This window comes from Nerophis lumbriciformis, linkage group LG22 (assembly GCF_033978685.3).
Source record: "Nerophis lumbriciformis linkage group LG22, RoL_Nlum_v2.1, whole genome shotgun sequence".
NCBI classification, from domain to species: domain Eukaryota; kingdom Metazoa; phylum Chordata; class Actinopteri; order Syngnathiformes; family Syngnathidae; genus Nerophis; species Nerophis lumbriciformis.
The window spans coordinates 13,833,437-13,854,684 of NC_084569.2; the positions used below are offsets into that span (position 1 = coordinate 13,833,437).

Below are 21,248 nucleotides of genomic sequence, written 5' to 3' on the forward strand. Positions count from 1 at the left end.
CAGGAAGTAGAAACTAGAACAAGCACTAGACATGAATTAAAGATGCACTATAGAGAGCCTGCTGACCAACTGCATCTCTGTCTGGACTGGAGCCTGCAATGCCTCAGACTGGAATTCTCTTCAGAGAATGGTGAGGGCTTCCAGGAGATCCAGGAGATCGCAAAAAGCCGCTGCCTGACCAGGGCTCAGAAAATCTGCAGAGACTCCTCCCACCCCCACCAAGGACTGTTTTCACTGCCGGACTCTAGAAAGAGGTTCCGCAGCCTCCGAAGCAGAACCTCCAGGTTCTGTAACAGCTTCTTCCCTCAGGCCGTAAGACTCTTGAACGCATCATAATTAAATTATCCCCTCAACTCCCCCCAAAATGGATTAACTCGCTGGAATAAAAAAGACAATATAACATACATCCATAAACGTGGACGCATGTGAAAAAGTGCAATATATTTATCTGTACAGTAATCTATTTATTTATTTATATATATTTATATATATTTACTTATTTTATATATATATTTATACATTATTTATATATATTTATTTATTTATATATGCACCTTATTGCTTTTTTATCCTGCACTACCATGAGCTTATGTAACGAAATTTCGTTCTTATCTGTGCTGTAAAGTTCAAATTTGAATGACAATAGAAAGGAAGTCTAGTCTAAGTCTAAAACACCAAAACATGACCAAACTGTCAGTAGCAAGCCTGACAAACAAGTCCTTTTCAATATATTAAATACAAAAAAACACATACAATTTAGGACAAAGTGTTGGAACTTTTATTGTTATTATTGAATTATGCACTATTTTGTTTGACTTTATATTTGGTACATTTTATTATGAGGAGATAGTGACATTATCAGGACAGTCCAAATTTTGCTTATTCATCAATTATATTATCCGCAAATTACAAAACAAAATGTATAAGGTTCTACACCACTTTTGAAACTATTACAAATACATTATCTACTATATAAAGGCTAAGTAGAAGTAACTGTCGATCGTTTGAAAGTATTTCAAATGTCACATTGTGGTTATTATTAGCAGTCCTTTGATATTTTATCCCATTGTAATGTTAATAATGTTAATCATTGATCCTAAATTGACAGAGTGAGTTCAAAGGTATGAGACACTCCTTTTACTTTTATCTAAACAACTCGTCCTCAGTGGCGACTCACAGCACACAACTGGTGTGGTAGAGGACTGAGTGAAAAACCCACCACTGGGGTCAAATCCAGCTGGTCCTCCGACATCCCGGGTGCAGGGGTAAATCGAAAGCGCTGCAGGAGGTGTGTGAAGAAGATGAAGAGCTCCATCCGGGCCAGACCTTCCCCAAGACAAGCCCTGCGGCCTGCAAAGAGAATTGATGTGAATCTAAAAAGCAAATAACTAAAAAAAAGAAAGAGAGGTTGTACCTGCAGAGAAGGCCAAGAAAGCATCCCTCCTGATGAATTTACCCTCCTCGTCCAGGAAGTGGGAAGGGTTAAAGGTGTTTGGTGTCTCCCACTCACTCTCATCATAGAGGACAGATGTCAGCAGAGGGAGCACAGTGGTCCCCTTGGTGCACCAAGTGACAAAAAACTCAAATTATTTTTTTACTTGATTGGGATCCTTTACTCACGGAGCAGCAGCTGACCTTTTCAAAGAAGTATCCCTGGAAGGTGACGTCACTGCTGGTGTTGTAAGTGACAGTCATGGGGACAATGTTGGCGAACCTCAGCGACTCGTGGATGACAGCATCGATGTAAGGCAGGTTCCTCCTGTCCTCCATTGTGATCTGACGGTCTCCCACCACCCTACTAAGCTCCTCCTGGACCCGATCTGCAGGAAATAGACCACTGATAGTAATGCCACTCAACCACGACTCTCATGCATTATTATTATGACTTGCACCTTGTATTTGAGGGTACTTTGCCATTAAAAGTAGACTCCAGCGAAGAGCGTTTGATGTTGTGTCGGTTCCAGCGCCAAACAGATCCATCACGCTGTAGACCAGGTTGTCATCGTGGTAATGCACCCTCTGAGCGTCAGACTCCTTACGAAACACATCATATATTTTTGACATGCACGGTTGCATTAAGGAGAGGTGAAAATGAAAACACAATGACGTCCTACCTCCAGATTCAGTTTACGTGTGCAGAAAGCATCGACAAAGCACCGACATATGTCAGGATTGAAAGTCTCCCTTAGTTTGTTTATTAAGTGCAATGAACGCTGCTTGATATCCTCCACATTTTTCATTAAATCCCTCCAGTTTTTAAGCCAAGGACCCAGCATTGGAAACGCATCGTAGATCTGTCATGGAACAAAATAGACATTATTCCCTTTGGTGGGGAATACAAATATCACTTTTGAATACCGATATTTCTTAATACCGTATTCTCCGGACCATAGTGCGCACCGGAATTTTAAAGCGTACAGCCGATGAATGGTCTATTTTTGATCTTTTTTCACATATTAGGCGCACCGGATTATAGGGCGCATAAAAGGAGTCATATTGTTATAATTGTTTTCTTAATTGAAAACACTTCCTGATGGTCTACATAAGATGTAATGTTGGTTCTTTGGTCAAAATGTTGCATAGATCATGTTTTACAGATCATATTAAAGCCGCTTTCTGGGCGGTCTTATTTACGTGGCTCACCTTCGACAGCGTCTTCTCCCCGTCATCTTTGTTGTAGTGGTGTAGCGTGCAAGGACGGGAGTGGAAGAAGTGTCAAAGGATGGAGCTAACTGTTTTAATGTCATTCAGACTTTTACTTCCATCAATAACGAAGCAGCATCTCCTCATCCGGAAACAACAACACCGGAAATGTGTCCCGTGAAAAAACGTCCGATAGAATCTAAAGTTCCTTGGGTGAATAATGTAAACTCACTACACCGGTATGTTTTAGCACTTTCATGGCGAGTTTACTGACAGATATAAGTAAGAACTTTACACTACTTTATATTAGAAATGGCAACAGCGGAGGATGAATGTCACATAACAAGAAGATAGAGAAAAAGAAGAAGCTTATCGACTACGGCGTCGGCGCGGACGCGCGCAATTTTTCAGGATTTATGCAGATCCCAAATACAGATCAGCAGGTACCAGAAGGTAAGAAAAGTTGCTTTCGTATAATGTTGCAAAACAAAACGCCGACAATCCTTCAAGTGGTGCGGCTTCATAGCTTACCAAAGTCGTAATAAAACATTTTGATATATGTTTGTTCTTTATTATCAATGGCACATTTAAAATGTTGGTGTTGTTACCTTGTGACCCATCATAGTGCAGCCTACACTTATCTCTTATGTTTGACTGTTGTAATATGCATACATGCTTTGCTATCGCAGTCTGAAATTGACTTTTTTTTTTACTCATCCTCCACCAGCTTCTCCCTCTTTCCACACCTTTTACGGGTCAGCGTGGTGGCGGCCCATCAGCGTTCCTGTTCTGTAACCCTGTACAGTGTTTGTCTAACCTTGAACGGGTTTGTGCTGGAAAAAAAATAAAATATTGTACTTAGGCAATGATAATAAAGATCCATCCACACATATTGCTTCCAGTTGGTTTAGTAGCTTCTTACCTAGTTCAAAACCAACTCTCTGATGCCATACCGTTATATATATATTCTGGTTAATTGCATCAAATGCTTTAGTGAAGTCCTTAAAGGGGAACATTATCACCAGACCTATGTAAGCGTCAATATATACCTTGATGTTGCAGAAAAAAGACCATATATTTTTTTTACCGATTTCCGAACTCTAAATGGGTGAATTTTGGCGAATTAAACGCCTTTCTATTATTCGCTCTCGGAGCGATGACGTCACAACGTGACGTCACATCGGGAAGCAATCTGCCATTTTCTCAAACACCGAGTCAAATCAGCTCTGTTATTTTCCGTTTTTTCGACTGTTTTCCGTACCTTGGAGACATCATGCCTCGTCGGTGTGTTGTCGGAGGGTGTAACAACACGAACAGGGACGGATTCAAGTTGCACCAGTGGCCCAAAGATGCGAAAGTGGCAAGAAATTGGACGTTTGTTCCGCACACTTTACCGACGAAAGCTATGCTACGACAGAGATGGCAAGAATGTGTGGATATCCTGCGACACTCAAAGCAGATGCATTTCCAAGGATAAAGTCAAAGAAATCTGCCGCCAGACCCCCATTGAATCTGCCGGAGTGTGTGAGCAATTCAGGGACAAAGGACCTCGGTAGCACGGCAAGCAAAGGCGGCAGTTTGTTCCCGCAGACGAGCGAGCTAAACCCCCTGGATGTCTTGGCTCACACCGTCCCTTAAACTGGACAGATCAGTTTTCAGGAAAAGAGCGCGGATGAGGGTATGTCTACAGAATATATTAATTGATGAAAATTGGGCTGTCTGCACTCTCAAAGTGCATGTTGTTGCCAAATGTATTTCATATGCTGTAAACCTAGTTCATAGTTGTTAGTTTCCTTTAATGCCAAACAAACACATACTAATCGTTGGTTAGAAGGCGATCGCCGAATTCGTCCTCGCTTTCTCCCGTGTCGCTGGCTGTCGTGTCGTTTTCGTCTGTGTCGCTTGCATACGGTTCAAACCGATATGGCTCAATAGCTTCAGTTTCTTCTTCGCTACCTGCTTCCACACTACAACCATCCGTTTCAATACATGCGTAATCTGTTGAATCGCTTAAGCCGCTGAAATCCGAGTCTGAATCCGAGCTAATGTCGCTATAGCTTGCTGTTCTATGCGCCATGTTTGTTTGTGTTGGCATCACTATGGGACGTCACAGGAAAATGAACGGGTGTATATAACGATGGTTAAAATCAGGCACTTTGAAGCTTTTTTTAGGTATATTGCGTTGCGTGATGGGTAAAATTTTGAAAAAAAACTTCGAAAAATAAAATAAGCCACTGGGAACTGATTTTTAATGGTTTTAACCCTTCTGAAATTGTGATAATGTTCCCCTTTAAACACAAATATTTTGTATTGGTAACCTCTTCCATTATTTTGATTAATCCCATCAATGTTGAGATGTTAATTCAAGATCTGTTGGGTTGTTTGGATGCACTGTGCATTTGTTGTGTACCTTATATTGATATTAAAGTTTGAATTTGTTTTACTTGTTTGCTATGAACTTCCGTCATTATAACACTCAATGGTAGCATTTTGACTGATTTTGACTTAATTGTAATGAAATAAGTTATTTTTGTATCTACTTGAAGCCACACCTAATGCCTCAGTACAATGAACTCGTGTGTCATTTGGAACCGTAACAGCAATGCAATTGGCTCATCTTTTTAGGCCTTATAAATACACAATGTGCTGGAGTACCATAATGGAATCTGATGCAGACAGGCGGATGATTTGTTTGTCATTTTCCACCATTTCTTGGAGAATTGGATCTTTGGTGTCAAACCTCTTTCCGAATATGATGGCAGAAATGATATTTGAAGCTGCGTAGGTGATGATCGTTGCGTTGTCAAAGGCTTTGTCTGAGAGAGAAGACAGAATGCTTTAGAAACCATACATAAAAAAATGTGGATTTTAGTCTGTAACAAGTTACCTTCATGTTTTTCAAACTCTTCAATCAGGTAGTGACACTCCTCAGTGATTTTCTCCTCACTGAGTCTCTTGCCCATCCCAAAATCTTTCAGAGTCGCTAAGGTAAAGCGCCTCATTTCCTTCCAGCCATCACCATTGGAGAATACTATGCCTGTAAGCAAGTGCCAAATATGTTTTACGGGAGAAAACTAATTTTTAGTGTAACTTAATTTCAGTTATATATCCATATAACTTCCGGGTTTACGCGAGATACGTGTAATTACGTGATGTAATTCATTTTGATTCATTTATGATAACGGAATAATTTATTTTATTAATCACATTGCGTTAAGGTGTTAACCTTGATTTTTGTATATTTATTTAAAAAATGTTCCCTAAAATACATATTAAGGCTATAAAGATTGTTTTATCCTATTACTTGATTAATCGGACGAACTAACGGATAGAATACTTTATTACTAAGATACAGTAATTGATAGCTGCAGATGTGAATGAGTGTGTCAAATATAATTTGAAACTTAATTAGAGCTAGAAGAATAGAACAAAACTAGATTCAAAGTAAACTGAATTAACACAAAACAGAAAACTTAAACTAAACAAAACATTGCAACCTCAACCGAAAATCGAAACAAATGTAAACATATAAAGGATTGCAACTTTCTACTATTTTATTTTATTATATATTTAATTGTGGAGGGGGGAGTGGTCTGCGGGCCTGCCGCGGAGCGGTGTGTGTAAGGACCGGCCTCGAAGTCAGCGGCAGGTGAGTAGATTGCCCAGCTGGGGCTTGTTATCTAATCACCTGTCGCCCTTATTAGCAGCAGCCGGAACGAGAGACGGTGTGGGAGTTGCTGGTGAGCAGAGGCATGAGAGCGAGAGACATTTTGCTGGAAAGCAAAACCACACTGCTTGTGAAAATAAAAGACTTGTTACCCAGACTACCGGGCCCACGAGAGCATCTTTGTGGTCAGAAGGACCCACAGGAGGGCAATCTCCACATTAATGTTATGCAACATATGTCTTTCTATGCTCTGTTTAACGTAAGCCGGCAGTTCAAACTTCTTGGTCTGTGGGTTTTTGCAGTAAAAGTTAAAAAAGTTAAAGTACCAATGATTGTCACACACACACTAGGTGTGGCGAAATTATTCTCTGCATTTGACCTATCACCCTTGATCACCCCCTGGGAGGTGAGGGGAGCAGTGGGCAGCAGCGGTGGCTGCGCCCGGGAATCATTTTGGTGATTTAACCCCCAATTCCAACCCTTGATGCTGAGTGCCAAGCAGGGAGGTAATGGGTCCCATTTTTAAAGTCTTTGGTATGACTCGGCCGGGATTTGAACTCCCAACCTACCGATCTCAGGACGGACACTCTAACCACTAGGCCACTGAGTAGTAGCTGAACCAAGCTGAACTCATTCTGGTCCAAATATTCCTTTTAGTTTTCTATTACCTTGTGATTACCACACTTGGATGTTACACAAATACTACTGTTTCCCATACATTCAAATATTTAGGGCCAACTCATGTAAAAAAATAAAAATAAAAACAAATATATATATATTTGTTTTTATTTTTGCGATACTGAAAGCTATACTTCACATTTCAGGTGATATATGCGCTATTAGCAATCATGTTCCACACAAAAAATGACCTTACATTACTTTAATTCTACATATTGTGTTTGAGGTTAGAGCAACAAGCTTCAGTAGCGCACAAAGTTAGAGGTACATATTAATTTCCATAGAGTTACGTGATTGTGCTTCAAAGTGCTAAATGCATTCGCTTTTTTATGTTAATTTTGTTGCGTTAAAATCAATTCTGTTAAACATTTGTAAAAGGTTAAACGATTATGATGCTAATTTTCTTTAGCCTGGTAATGACCTCGTCAATTGTATGTTAAGCGAGGGTTATAAGAGCGAACCATTATTTTGTATGATTGCATTGCTTTTATCTGTTTATACCAAACTGTATTGTCTATTTAACATGATTCCGATGTGCACTTAATGTGCATATTCATGTAATTAATTTGTGTGCTTAGTTTTACAACTATATTGTGGAGAATATAAATAAACAACCACGAGTTGGAATTTTTTTCATCTCTAGTGTCAGAAAAATTGCATGTAAATTATCAAAAAAACTTTCCGTTCTCTGGGTTCCCAGTGAACAGACGAAAGCTGTCTTTGTTGCACCAAGCCAAAGGTTGGAAAATTCCGCTGTGTACGATGGGAAGAGATGGGAGGGGTTATCTATTGTCATCCAAGACATGCCCAAGCTCGATCCAGGACCAGTCCAAGCCCGAAGCATCTTTTTGTTTTGTGTTAATGTGACCGAAAACAATGGCTGTTTACATACCCCCCATTCCTTTAGAAACAACTCAAATCAAATCAAATCAACTTTATTTATAAAGCACATTTAAAATTTACCACAGGGGTAGCCAAAGTGCTGTACAATGGGCAGGTTAAAAGATAATACGAGTACCGAGCAAACACAACACAACACAAACAGAACACGATAAAAAAAAAAAAAAAAAAAAAAATAGAATAAATAAAAAAATAAAAACAGGTTCACAGCAGGTGTATTATGGGGCGCCATTGCAGGATGGATATCACTCAGTGTTAAAAGCCATGGAATAAAAGTATGTTTTTAAGAGAGATTTAAAAACAGGAAGAGAGGAGGCTTGTCTAATACTCAGAGGTAGGTCGTTCCAGAGCTTGGGAGCAGCAACAGCGAAAGCTCTGTCACCTCTAAGCTTCAGCCTTGTGTCAGGGACCGTCAACAGCAGCTGATCGGCTGATCTTAAGGATCGGGTGGGACAGTAAGGCTGAAGGAGGTCGGAGAGATAGGTTGGCGCGAGGTTGTTTAGACATTTAAAAACAAATAAAAGTTTAAAATTGATTCGATAACGCACAGGGAGCCAGTGAAGGGACGCTAATATAGGGGTGATGTGCTCACGTCTGCGGGTCTGTGTTAGCAGACGAGCAGCAGAGTTCTGCACGAGCTACAGGCGGGCGAGGGAGGCCTGGCTAATGCCTACATACAGGGCATTGCAGTAGTCAAGACGAGTCGAGATAAAGGCGTGGATTAATTTCTCGAGATCATGTCCTGATAGAAGCGGTTTCACTTTCGCTATTTGGCGTAATTGATAAAAGCTTTTTTGAACGACGCAGCTGATTTGTTTTTCGAATTTAAAATCTGAGTCGAACTTTACCCCCAGGTTTGTGACACAGCCGCTGAGATACGGGGTCAGAGTGCCGAGGTCAACGTTGGGGGAGGGAGAGCGACTTGGACCGAACAACATAACTTCTGTTTTGTCTTCATTTAGACTCAGGAAGTTAGCTGAAAGCCAGGCTTTGATGTCGTGCAGGCAGTCAATAAGACGTTGAACCGTGTTATTTTGTGCCATGGGAAAATAAATCTGGCAATCATCGGCATAAAAATGAAATGCAATACTGTACTTCCTAAAAATAGAACCAAGGGGGAGAAGGTAAAGCGCAAATAAAATTGGGGCAAGGATTGAGCCCTGGGGGACCCCATGTGGTAAAGGAGCTGTGGAAGACATAAAACTATCTACCGTACTTTTACACAAAAACTCCTGTCGGTTATGTACGACCGGAAGCAGTTGAGGGCGGCGCCCTTAATGCCCACATAGTTCTCAAGACGAGTGACTAAGGTGGCGTGGTCGACGGTGTCGAACGCAGCAGACAGATCTAAAAGCACCAGGACAACATATTTACCAGAATCAGTTGACAGGAGGATATCGTTAAAAACTTTTAGAAGCGCTGACTCTGTGCTGTGGAGGGCTTTAAAACCGGACTGGAACAGCTCAGTGATACCATTATCCTCTAAGAAGGGCAACAACTGACTGTAGACAACCTTCTCTAATATTTTGGAAATGTATGGAAGATTAGAGATAGGTCTGAGGTTAGAGAGGAGAGAGGGGTCGAGGCTTGGTTTTTTTAAGTAGAGGTCGTACCACTGCATGTTTAAACTCTACTGGAACTATTCCAGAAGAGAGGCTACTATTGATAATGTTAAGGACACTTGATCCAATAGTAGCAAGTACCTCCTTAAACAGGCGAGGTGGGAGGGCATCTGTAGGCGAACCAGACAACTGTTGTTATGTAAACAGGGAAAGTCCAAATAAAAAGAGGTGGCATACAATCTTTCGCCAGAGCGTGGGTGACACTGTAAGAGGTTACAGGTCGAGTCGTTTCTCCTCAAATGAGCCAAATTGAATCCTGTCTCTGTTTATTTCCTTGCTTCTTGTCTGTTTTAATAGATGTCATCGATGTTTAAACCTGACATCTAGTTTAAAGGACTGTTTGCTTATCTGACAAACATTCAGGGAGGGCAGAATAATACATGTAAATGTACCAGAGGTGTACAAAGTGCAGCCTCTTTTATACTGTTGTAATAAATAAGCAGCAACAATTCAAAAATACAGTAAATATATATATTTATACAAAAAGCTAATGAATATTTGTATAACTTTTTTTTTTAGCCTTGTTTTAAATAGATGCGTCATTGACATGAACGGGTCTGTGCTAAAAATTTAATTTCGTTATACGTTTTAAGTACAATGACTATAACGTTCTATTTTTTGCAAAGTATGCAAATTGAACAGTGACATCATATTGAGCCCCCACAGTATCCCTGGCCACGCTCCCGATGCCACAAATAGATTGCAACTCATTAGTAAACACTGAATACACATGCAATTTTTTATCAGACTGTCATAAACAATTTTCACCAGCAACTTGAAGACACAGTAATTCTAATAGGGCTGCATTTTTTTTGGATTAGTTATGAATCTTTTCCTGGTAGCTTTTAGTTGGTGACCTTCAAGATCCCTAGAAACAGAAGAAATATTTACCATGCCCTTTGGAGAAATCGTGGAATAAAGGGGTGATTTCTCTCTCCCCAAACTCCTCAGCATGATTGATGAGAGCTTGTTTGACTGTCTTGCATCCAGCCAAGACCACCACCTTCTTGAGTCCCAAGTAGACGGTAAACACCGGTCCGTACTTTTTAGACAACTAAACAAATCAGGGTTAGGTCCATGCAACACGTGCACTTAAACAGCAGTGAAAAATAAGATTGACTCACTTTAAAAAGAGACTTATCAAGCCAATTGAGATCCAACTGATGCAGGTTACCAATCAAAGGAAGACGTCTGGGCCCAGGAGGACGCTTCTGTTTATCTTGGAAAGTCCAACTGGAGTACAAAAGATAGACGGCCAACAAGCCTGCAAGAAGCCCCAACCAGGAGGCCAAAGCAGGAGCCTGCAGGAGCTCTTCAAACATGCTGTGTCAGGGCACAAACACACTTGCTGCACACGCTCAGTGGCTCTCTATAAAAGCTGAGGAGGATCTGTTCCTCCAATCACACTCCAGAAGGCGTGTTAAAATAGTCTCGTCAACCAAATAAATGTAATCAAACAAAGAATACAAAGTTCATAGAGGCATGTCAGGTGATCAACACCTTGTACTCACTCTGTACTACTTGACAAAAGTGCATTGTTTGGATTCTCTACATATTTTCCATACTTCTGAATTTATGTTTAGATATCTTAGACATCTTAAAACTAATTTGTATACTCTAGCCTTTAAATAGACCGCCTTTTTAGACCAGTTGATCTGCCGTTTCTTTTCTTTTCTGCCCCCCTCTCCCTTGTGGAAGGGGGGGCACAGGTCCGGTGGCCATGGATGAAGTGCTGGCCGTCCAGAGTCGGGACCCAGGGTGGACCGCTCGCCTGTGCATCGGTTGGGGGACGTCTGTCTCTGTGCTGCTGACATGTCTCCACTCGGGATGGTCTCCTGCTGGCCCCACTATGGACTGGACTCTCACTATTATGTTAGATCCACTATGGACTGGACTTTCACAATATTATGCTGGACCCACTCAACGTCCATTGCATCCGGTCTCCCCTAGAGGGGGGGGTTTCCTTGCCCTTATGTGGGCTCTGAACCGAGGATGTCGTTGTGGCTTGTGCAGCCCTTTGAGACACTTGTGATTTAGGGCTATATAAACAAACATTGATTGATTGATTGATTGATCAACAATTAAACATGCTTTTAGAATTTCAGAAAATAAATAAATTCATCACAGCAACACCATGCATATACAGGCATAATACTTTTGGTATTATTTAAATCTTATCTTGCCCGTTAACTCAGTTAGTATAAGGCAGGGTTTCCAAAGTGCGGCTCTCTGGCCATTTGGGATCTAAGACTTTAGTTTTATTGGCCCACAATTGGAAAACAACACTGAATTTTAATCTTGATTTTGATCATATTAAAAAAATATATCTAACCTAGTTACAGTTTACTACCTTGTCAAATGATATAAAAGCATGCGTTTATCACAAATATTTTCATTAATTTAACAAATAAACCTTAGGCTTAGGTCAGGCTGATTAGAAAAATAAGTAAACAATACATTTAATTACAATATCTATTATGTTGTGCTAAAATAAATAAAAAAAACTAATAAGTGTGTCTTAACTAAACGGTCAATAAGATTAAAGTGCAAATGAAAATACAGCTTCACAAATGTTGTCATAATTTTTGCGCTTAAGAAATTTCTTTATGACATTCGCGCCGGACTTCTTCCATTTGTTTTATATTGCCATTACTGCCATAAGTGGTGGAAAAGTGTATTATAACTAAGTACCGCTATGGCCTTAAGGGACCACAGCCGAAAAAACAGATATGTTGCATGATAGGGGGCGCTCACGGCCCAACACTGGGTTAAGAAACAGTGGTATATAGTATATGTCAACGTGCCGGGGACACATAGGGCTTCCACTACTTCTGCGTTCTGGTGAGTTGATTTTTCATGCTAATTGTTTTTGCTGTTTTTATCCGCCACGTGTGGAAATCAGAATCAGAATCAGAATCAGAAGCCGCACCGTGAAAATAATGCATACCTTAAACCGGTCCCTGGTGGAAAATAGGTTGGGGACCCATGCTCTTTGGAATCTTGAGTGCTGCAAACATTATTTTGACTTTAAGGTTTTACTACTTACATATAAAATACTACACAGTCTAGCTCCATCCTATCTTGCTGATTGTATTGTACCATATGTCCCGGCAACAAATCTGCGTTCTAAGAACTCCGGCTTATCAATGATTCCCTGAGCCCAAAAAAAAGTCTGCGGGCTATAGAGCGTTTTCTATTCGGGCTCCAGTACTATGGAATGCCCTCCTGGTAACAGTTAGAGATGCTACCTCAGTAGAAGCATTTAAGTCACATCTTAAAACTCATTTGTATACTCTAGCCTTTAAAGCAGCGTTTTGCAGTCTTTTTTTATAACAGTGGGCACAGTGTGACATCTCAGTGTAGTGGACGTACATCCGAGTACTTGATGTCTGCCAGCCTCCTCCCGCACTGCTTCAGCCAGTGAGACTATCCTTTTCAGGACAGTGAGAAAGCGGGGATAGTGTACCTGGACCTGACTGCCGCATATGACACCGTGTGGCACCGGGGACTCCACCTGAAGCTGTTGAGGACAATACCAGACCGGCACATGGTGAAGTTCATCATGTAAACACTTTCCAACCGCAGCTTTATCCTCCAGACCAGCAGTGGCCAGTGCAGTAGGCTCGGAAGACTGAGAAACGGGGTAACGCCGATGTTGTTCAATGTTTACATCCACGACCTACCTGATACAGCATCCAGAAAGTATGATGTGGAAGGCGACGGAAGAGGGTCTTAATGAAGACATGGGCACACTGGTAGCATACCTTCGGAGGTGGCGTCTACAGCTCAGCGTTGAAAAGACAGTCGCAGCGGCATACCACCTTAGCACCAGAGAAGCCAGGAGGGAACTCGAGGTGCGCGTTGACAACAAATGTCTGGAGGCCCAGCAAGCCCCGAAGTATCTTGGAGTGCGTCTGGATCGGACATTATCCTTCAAACAACACCTGGAAGAAGTCAAGGCCAAGTTGACATCCAGAGCCGCGCTGATCCACCGCCTCGCTGGAACAACCTGGGGAGCCTCCGCTAAGACGCTGCGAATATCCACCCAAGCCCTGGTCTTCTCTGCACGAAATACTGCAGCCCAGTCTGGAGCAGAAGCCCTCATGTGAGAAAGGTCGACGTGGGTATTAATACCTCCCTCTGGCTAATAACTGGATGCTTGAAGCCTACCCCTGTATACCTCCTGTCAGTCCTTGCGGGAATAGCACCAGACGGCCTCCGACGGGAGGCTGCCACCCTCGCCCTGGCTAGGAAGGCACAACAACATGACTGGCACATCTTGCACAACACCACAGTAACACCAGCACCTCCAAGCAGACTCAAGTCCCACCACCCCTACAACAAGGCAGCACAAGAGATGCTCAACTCCACCTTTGAGGACATCTCCAGAGATGCATGGTTGGCAGCAGCTTGGAATCAGGAGTGGGAGTCGGCCGGGCCCTCCCGAGTCCACCGCTACATTTGGGACCCAGGAGATGGCGCCATCGGAGGAGACGACCTACCACGCCGGCAATGGACCACACTGAACTGTCTACGAACTGGGGTCGGTCCCTTTGGGTCATCAATGAAGACGTGAGGCTTGGTGCACAGTGCGGCATGCGAGTGCGGTGACGCTGAGCGGACCGCCGACCATATAATCAACAACTGCCCCTTATATGGACCGCCCTCGGAAGCCAGCCTCTTCCTCCTAGGACAGGGGTCGGCAACCCGCGGCTCTAGAGCCGCATGCGGATCTTTAGCGCCGCCCTAGTGGCTCTCTGGAGCTTTTTAAAAAATGTATGAAAAATGGAAAAAGATGAGGAAAAAAATATATTTTTTGTTTTAATATGGTTTCTGTAGGAGGACAAACATGACACAAACCTCCCTAATTGTTATAAAGCACACTGTCAGCTTCACTGATTCGAGTATTTGGCGAGCGCCTTTTTTGTCCTACTAAGGTGGCGGTCCTTGAACTCACCTTAGTTTGTTTACATGTATAACTTTCTCCGACGTTCTAGGACGTGTTTTATGCCACTTCTTTTTCTGTCTCATTTTGTCCACCAAACTTTTAAGGTTGTGCATGAATGCACAAAGGTGAGTTTTGTTGATGTTATTGACTTGTGTGGAGTGCTAATCGGACATATTTGGTCACTGCAAGCTAATCGATGCTAACATGCTATTTAGGCTAGCTATATGTACATATTGCATCATTACGCCTCATTTGTAGCTATATTTGAGGTCATTTAGTTTCCTTTAAGTGCTCTTAATTCAATTTATATCTCATGACACACTATCTGTATGTAATATGGCTTTTAATTTTTTGCGGCTCCAGACTGATTTGTTTTTGTATTTTTGGTCCAATATGGCTCTTTCAACATTTTGGGTTGCCGACCCCTGTACTAGGACCAGAGATGCGGGTATGGCTACGCAACACCGAGTTGGACATCTGACGTTACACGAAAGAAGAAGAAAAGGAATCATTTATAATATATTAAATATAAACACATACAAATTAGGGCAAAGTGTTGTAACCTTCATTGTATTATGCACAATTATGTTTGACTTTAACCGTGGAACGTTATATTGTGAGGAGATAGTGACATTATCAGTACTGTCCAAATTTGCATTTTACTTATTTATCCATGATATAATCCACACATTACAAAACAATATGTATTTTGTTTTACAGCACATTAACACAATTACAAACACCCACCATCCATCCATCCATTTACTACCGCCCGGAGGCAGAGGTGGGTAGAGTAGCCAGAAATTGTACTCAAGTAAGAGTACTGTTACTTTAGAGATTTATTACTCAAGTAAAAGTAAGGAGTAGTCACCCAAATATTTACTTGAGTAAAAGTAAAAAGTATGTTGTGAAAAAACTACTCAAGTACTGAGTAACTGATGAGTAACATACACACACACACACACACACACACACATATATATATATATATATATATATATACATTGATATATACAGTATATAATTTATATGTATTTATTTAGCTGTTTTTGTTTACATGTTAAAGATGTTTTAATGAATATACATGCATGTTTAACATATAGATTCCTTTCTTTCATGAAGACAAGAATATAAGTTGGTGTATTACCTGAATCTGATGACTTGCATTGATTGTAATCAGACAGCAGTGCTTAACGTCCACGTTTTCAAATGGAGGAGAAGAAAAGTTCCTCCTTTCTGTCTAATACCACATGAAAGTGATGGGTTTTTGGCATCTTATTTGTCCAGCTTCCATATTCGTTTTTATACACTTTACAAGAAATATATTGGCGTCAAACTCCTTAGCTTGCTAGCTTGTTTGCGCTGGCTTTCGGAGACTCTTGTTTTGAAAGCGCAGGCGCGATGGAGCGGCACTTTTATTGTGAAGACAGGAACGTCCTCATGTGTGGTCAGTCTTTAGGCTTTTGACGGGATGTCCGGTTGAAATAAAAAAAAGTATCTTTTTTCCTTCACACTTTTGATTGATTGATTGGAACTTGTATTAGTAGATTGCACAGTACAGTACATATTCCGTACAATTGACCACTAAATGGTAACACCCGAATACGTTTTTCAACTTGTTTAAGTCAGGTCATGTGACCACCTGGCTCTGTTTGATTGGTCCAACGTCACCAGTGACTGCATCTGATTGGTGGAACGAAGTGAAACGTCACCAGTAAGGCAGGCACTTTGAAGGTCTGTCTGACAGACCAAAACAAACAAAGCGTGCATTAACAGATCGATAAAAATTAGTAGCGAGCTGAATGTAGATAAAAGTAGCGGAGTAAAAGTAGCGTTCCTTCTCTATAAATATACTTAAGTAAAAGTAAAAGTATGTTGCATTAAAACTACTCTTAGAAGTACAATTTATCCCAAAAGTTACTCAAGTAGATGTAACGGAGTAAATGTAGCGCGTTACTACCCACCTCTGCCCGGAGGGAACCCACGCTGTCACGGGGAGAACATGCAAACTCCACACAGAGAGACCCTGAGCCCGGGCATCGAACCCAAGACCATGCTGCCACTAATTACACACACATTTTGGTCATTATCTGCAATCCTTTGATATTTCAGCCCTTAGTAATGTTAATAATGTTAATCATTGATCCTAAATTGACAGAGTGAGTGCAAAGGTTTTCGACACTCCTTTTACTTTTATCCAAACAACCCCTCCTTAGTGGCGACTGAGAGCACACAACTGGTGTGGTAGAGGACTGAGTGTAAAGCCCACCGCTGGTGTCAAATCCAGCTGGTCCTCTGACATCCCGGGTGCAGGGGTGAATCGAAAGCGCTGCAGGAGGTGTGTGAAGAAGAGGAAGAGCTCCATCCGGGCCAGACCTTCCCCAAGACAAGCCCTGCGGCCTGCAGAGACAATATTTGTGAATCTAAAAAACAAATAACTTCAAAAAGAAAGAAAGAAAGAGAGGATTTACCTGCAGAAAAGGGCAAGAAAGCATCCCTCCTGACAAATTTACCCTCCTCGTCCAGGAAGTGGGAAGGGTTGAAGGTGTTTGGTGTCTCCCACTCACTCTCATCATAGAGGACAGATGTCAGCAGAGGGAGCACAGTGGTCCCCTTGGTGCACCAAGTGACAAAAAACACTTTTTTTTTTTTACTTGATTGGGATCCTTTATTCACGGAGCAGCAGCTGACCTTTTCAATTAAATATCCCTGGAAGGTGACATCTCTGCTGGTGCTGTGAGTGATGGCTGTGGGGACAATATTGGAGAACCTCTGCATCTCGTGGATGACAGCATCGATGTAAGGCAGGTTCCTCCTGTCCTCCATTGTGATCTGACGATCTCCCACCACCCTACTAAGCTCCTCCTGGACCCAATCTGCAGGAAATAGACCACTGATAGTAATGCCACTCTACCACTACTCTCTAATGCAATATTATTATGATTTGCACCTTGTATTTGAGGGTACTTGGCCATTAAAAGTAGACTCCAGCGAAGAGTGTTTGATGTTGTGTCGGTTCCAGCCCCAAACAGATCCATCACGCTGTAGACCAGGTTGTCATCATGGTAGTGCACCCTCTGAGCGTCAGACTCCTTACGAAAGACGTCAGATCATTTTTACGTGCACGGTTGCATTAACAAAATGTAAATGTAAACACAATGACGTCCTACCTCCAGACTCAGCTTACGTGTGCAGAAAGCGTCGACAAAGCACCGACATATGTCAGGATTGAAAGTTTCCTTTAGTTTGTTTATTAAGTGCAACATATGTCGGGTGTTATCCTCCACTTTTTTCATGAAATCCCTCCAGTTTTTAAGCCAGGGACCCAGCATTGGAAACGTATTGTAGATCTGTCAGGGAACAAAATAGACATTATTCCCTTTGGTGAGTAACACAAACATCACTTTTAAAGAACAATAATGCTGAATAAGTGAATATAAACTGTACATATCCACTGCACAGAGGGTTCCAAAATAAAACCGCAGATTATTGTAACACCTAAACAGTGTAAGTAAAAAAAATATAATAATATAATTGTTTTTTTAAATGCTTATTTAAATAATTAAACACAATTACACTTGTTTGTATGGAAATTTGTCTTGTACGCATACTTGCCAACCCTCCCGGATTTTCCGGGAGACTCCCGAAATTCAGCGCCTCTCCCGAAAACCTCCCGGGACAAATTTTCTCCCGAAAATCTCCCGAAATTCATGCGGACCTGAGTGACGTGTCGACAGCCTGTTTCACGTCCGTAAAGCAGTTCGTCTGCCGTAAACAGCAATGTTGTGACACTCTTAAACAGGACAATACTGCCATCTACTGTACATGCATATGTGACAATAACATCTCGGGCTTTTAGAGAGTGCAGTGCACAACTGCGCACACAACAAGGAGACGAAGCAGAATGCATCATCAGAGAGGGTGTTCAGCATGGTTAGAAAAATAGTGACAGAGAATAGAACAAGGATGGAGAATTCAACCCTTAACTCAACAATGCGTAGATGAGTGTTATGTGTGTGTATATGCGTAAATAAATGAACACTGAAATTCAAATATTTTTCTTATTTATATATATATATAATAAAATAAATAAATATATATATATATATATATATATATATATATATATATATATATATATATATATATATATATATATATATATATAGCTAGAATTCACTGAAAGTCAAGTATTTCTTATATATATATATATTTATATGTATATATATATATATATATATATATATATATATGAAATACTTGACTTGGTGAATTCTAGCTGTAAATATACTCCTCCCCTCTTAACCACGCCCCCAACCACGCCCCCACTCCCACCATCTCCCGAAATCGGAGGTCTCAAGGTTGGCAAGTATGCTTGTACGTCGTATATTTTTTGTCCAAAACACACACGTCTTCCTACGAGGAAGCAGTGCCTGCGGAATCTGTGGTGGGCTCTTCTATTTCTGGGGCTGATGTTGCCGAAGTAGTTATAAAACTCCTGGGTGGCAGACTCAACTATTTACTTCGGTGAAGCGCCTAAAATAGTTTTCTTGGTACAAAAACTATCTTTCTGGTGTGTATTTTATTACAGCCATTAGAAACTAATTTTACATACCACCGCCTCTTCGTTGCTACTTGTAAGTGTACTAATAAAGTGTCTGGGGAGTCCACATAAGGAAAAGCAACGCAATGAACTCATCTTTTTAAAGTTAAGTTAAAGTACCAATGTTTGTCACACACACGAGGTGTGGTGAAATTTGTCCTCTGCATTTGACCCATCCCCTTGATCACCCCCTGGGAGGTGAGGGGAGCAGTGGGCAGCAGCGGTGCTGCGCTCGGGAATCATTTTTGGTGATTTCTGCCGCCACGCCCCGATGCAAGATGGCGCCAGTATGTGCTTTGGCCTGCCGTCTCTCGCTGTCAGCTCTGTTCGTTTTTGTGTTTTTTGCGTCTATTTTCGTCTCTGTCAGCTCACTGCTTGTGTATGACCGCCAAACACTGTTGGATCTTTGCCCCTCTCCCACTGATATGATCAACTTCGACGTTGGTTTTTCGACGTCCCAGTCAGCTTTTTCACCTGGCCGGATTCCTGCCTTCCTTTCCCGCCCCCTGGCTCCTCTCCCCCGGCGGAAGCGTCTCCGGCGCCGCGGTAAACGTGGCGGCCAGCTGGTGAAAGTTAGGGCACTCCTGGCCCGGCTTCCCGTGGCTCCCCGAAGGATGAATGGTGCGGTATCCGGTCTCCTCCTGCACCCACGCTCGCTCGATCCGATCGGCTCCTGGCTGGTTCCTATCGTTGGTTTGGAGGAAGAAGCTTGCCGTCGTCGCTCCTGCTGTCCCCGCCCCCGGAGGCGCGGGGTGGATCACCGCCACCTGCGGGCTGTGTGTCGGGCCCCACCCGGATTAATTGCGGCCTTGGACGTGCTGGCCCCCGCCAGGTTCGGTCTTGTGAACGCAAGATCTTTGACAAACAAAACTTTTATCCTGAAGGATTTCTTCACTTCCCGCGGACTGGACTTCCTCTGTGTGACGGAGACATGGCTGAGAGCCGGTGAGTCCGCCCCTCTTAATGAACTTCTGCCTTCGGAGTGTTCCTACTTTAATTCCCCACGGCCGTCCGGTCGAAAAGGAGGAGGATTAGCAGTCGTTTTTAAAAATGACTTTAAATGCCGTCAGATCCGCCTACAATCCTCCTTTTCAAGCTTCGAACTGTGCATGTTTGAACTGGGTCTTTCTGATGTCGTCCTGTGTGCCGTCATCTATCGACCACCCAAGTACCACAAAGACTTTATAACTGACTTTTCTGAATTTCTGGCTGAAATCCTGCCCAAATATGATCGTGTCCTTATTGTGGGTGATTTTAATATTCACACCTGCTGTCCAGATGAGCCGCTTTCCAGGAGCTTCCTGAATATAATCGACTCATTTAACTTTGTACAGTCTGTGTGTGGTTCTACACATGAACGCGGGCATACACTCGATTTAGTGCTCTCGTATGGTTTGTGTGTTTTTAATTTGGACATTTGCGACGCTGTGTTCTCTGATCACATGCCGATCCTGTTTGATATTGCCACGCAGTGTCCAGTTAAATTGTGCGCACCGCCCCAACGCTCTCGCATGTTTAATTCTTCGTCTCCTGCTCGGTTCTCCTCTATTTTTTTGACTCTTTGTGATGATAATTCTGCAGCATCTGTGTGTCTGAACACTGAAGAGTTGGTTTCTGGGTTCAACTCTATCTGTTCACAAACACTGGACACGATCGCGCCTTTCAAATGCCGCCGCGCTAAAGCCACGCCTCAACCCTGGTTGAATGACGTCACTCGGGCTGCCAGGCGCGTATGTAGAAGAGCAGAGAGAAAATGGAAAAAAGACAGGCTGCATGTGTCCTTTGCCATTTTTAAAGAAAGCCTGTTTTCCTTTCAGATGACTGTAAAAGCAGAAATGAATATATATCTATCTCAGATTATATCTTCTAACTGTAACAACCCCAGAGTTCTGTTTAAAACTATTAACACTGTCATTGATGCTCCCAAATCTGCTGGTTTTGATGCTTCTTTTGAATTCTGTGAAAATTGTCTCCATTTTTTCACTGACAAAATTGTGTCAACTAGAGCCAGTCTATCTCAGCCTTCATATGACCCTTCTGTTCCCCTGCATTTCTCTTCTGTTTTCCATCAGTTTGAGCCGGTGTCCTTTTCTTTTTTAAGTGACACAGTTAGTCATATGAAGCCCTCTGGTTCTCCTGCAGATGCCCTCCCACCTCGCCTGTTTAAGGAGGTACTTGCTACTATTG

The 21,248-nt window shown here is 42.1% G+C and overlaps 1 protein-coding gene across 1 annotated transcript in view; it reads right to left on the minus strand.

Moving 5' to 3' along the window:
- Positions 1-887: 887 nt before the first annotated feature.
- LOC133615135 (uncharacterized) overlaps positions 888-21,248 on the minus strand; it is a 33,535-nt gene continuing 13,174 nt past the window's right edge. The window contains exons 5-24 of the mRNA XM_072915777.1: positions 17,629-17,808; positions 17,409-17,550; positions 17,150-17,334; positions 16,930-17,071; positions 16,674-16,858; positions 13,691-13,757; positions 13,481-13,596; positions 13,329-13,424; positions 13,194-13,274; positions 13,091-13,141; positions 12,977-13,030; positions 10,635-10,838; positions 10,402-10,564; positions 5,531-5,680; positions 5,299-5,459; positions 2,115-2,294; positions 1,893-2,034; positions 1,636-1,820; positions 1,415-1,556; positions 888-1,350 (exon numbers count right to left, since the gene is read on the minus strand). Coding sequence (XP_072771878.1) covers positions 1,163-1,350; positions 1,415-1,556; positions 1,636-1,820; positions 1,893-2,034; positions 2,115-2,294; positions 5,299-5,459; positions 5,531-5,680; positions 10,402-10,564; positions 10,635-10,838; positions 12,977-13,030; positions 13,091-13,141; positions 13,194-13,274; positions 13,329-13,424; positions 13,481-13,596; positions 13,691-13,757; positions 16,674-16,858; positions 16,930-17,071; positions 17,150-17,334; positions 17,409-17,550; positions 17,629-17,808 — 2,814 coding nt within the window. The 3' untranslated portion in view covers positions 888-1,162. The remainder of the gene's footprint in view (positions 1,351-1,414; positions 1,557-1,635; positions 1,821-1,892; positions 2,035-2,114; positions 2,295-5,298; positions 5,460-5,530; positions 5,681-10,401; positions 10,565-10,634; positions 10,839-12,976; positions 13,031-13,090; positions 13,142-13,193; positions 13,275-13,328; positions 13,425-13,480; positions 13,597-13,690; positions 13,758-16,673; positions 16,859-16,929; positions 17,072-17,149; positions 17,335-17,408; positions 17,551-17,628; positions 17,809-21,248) is intronic.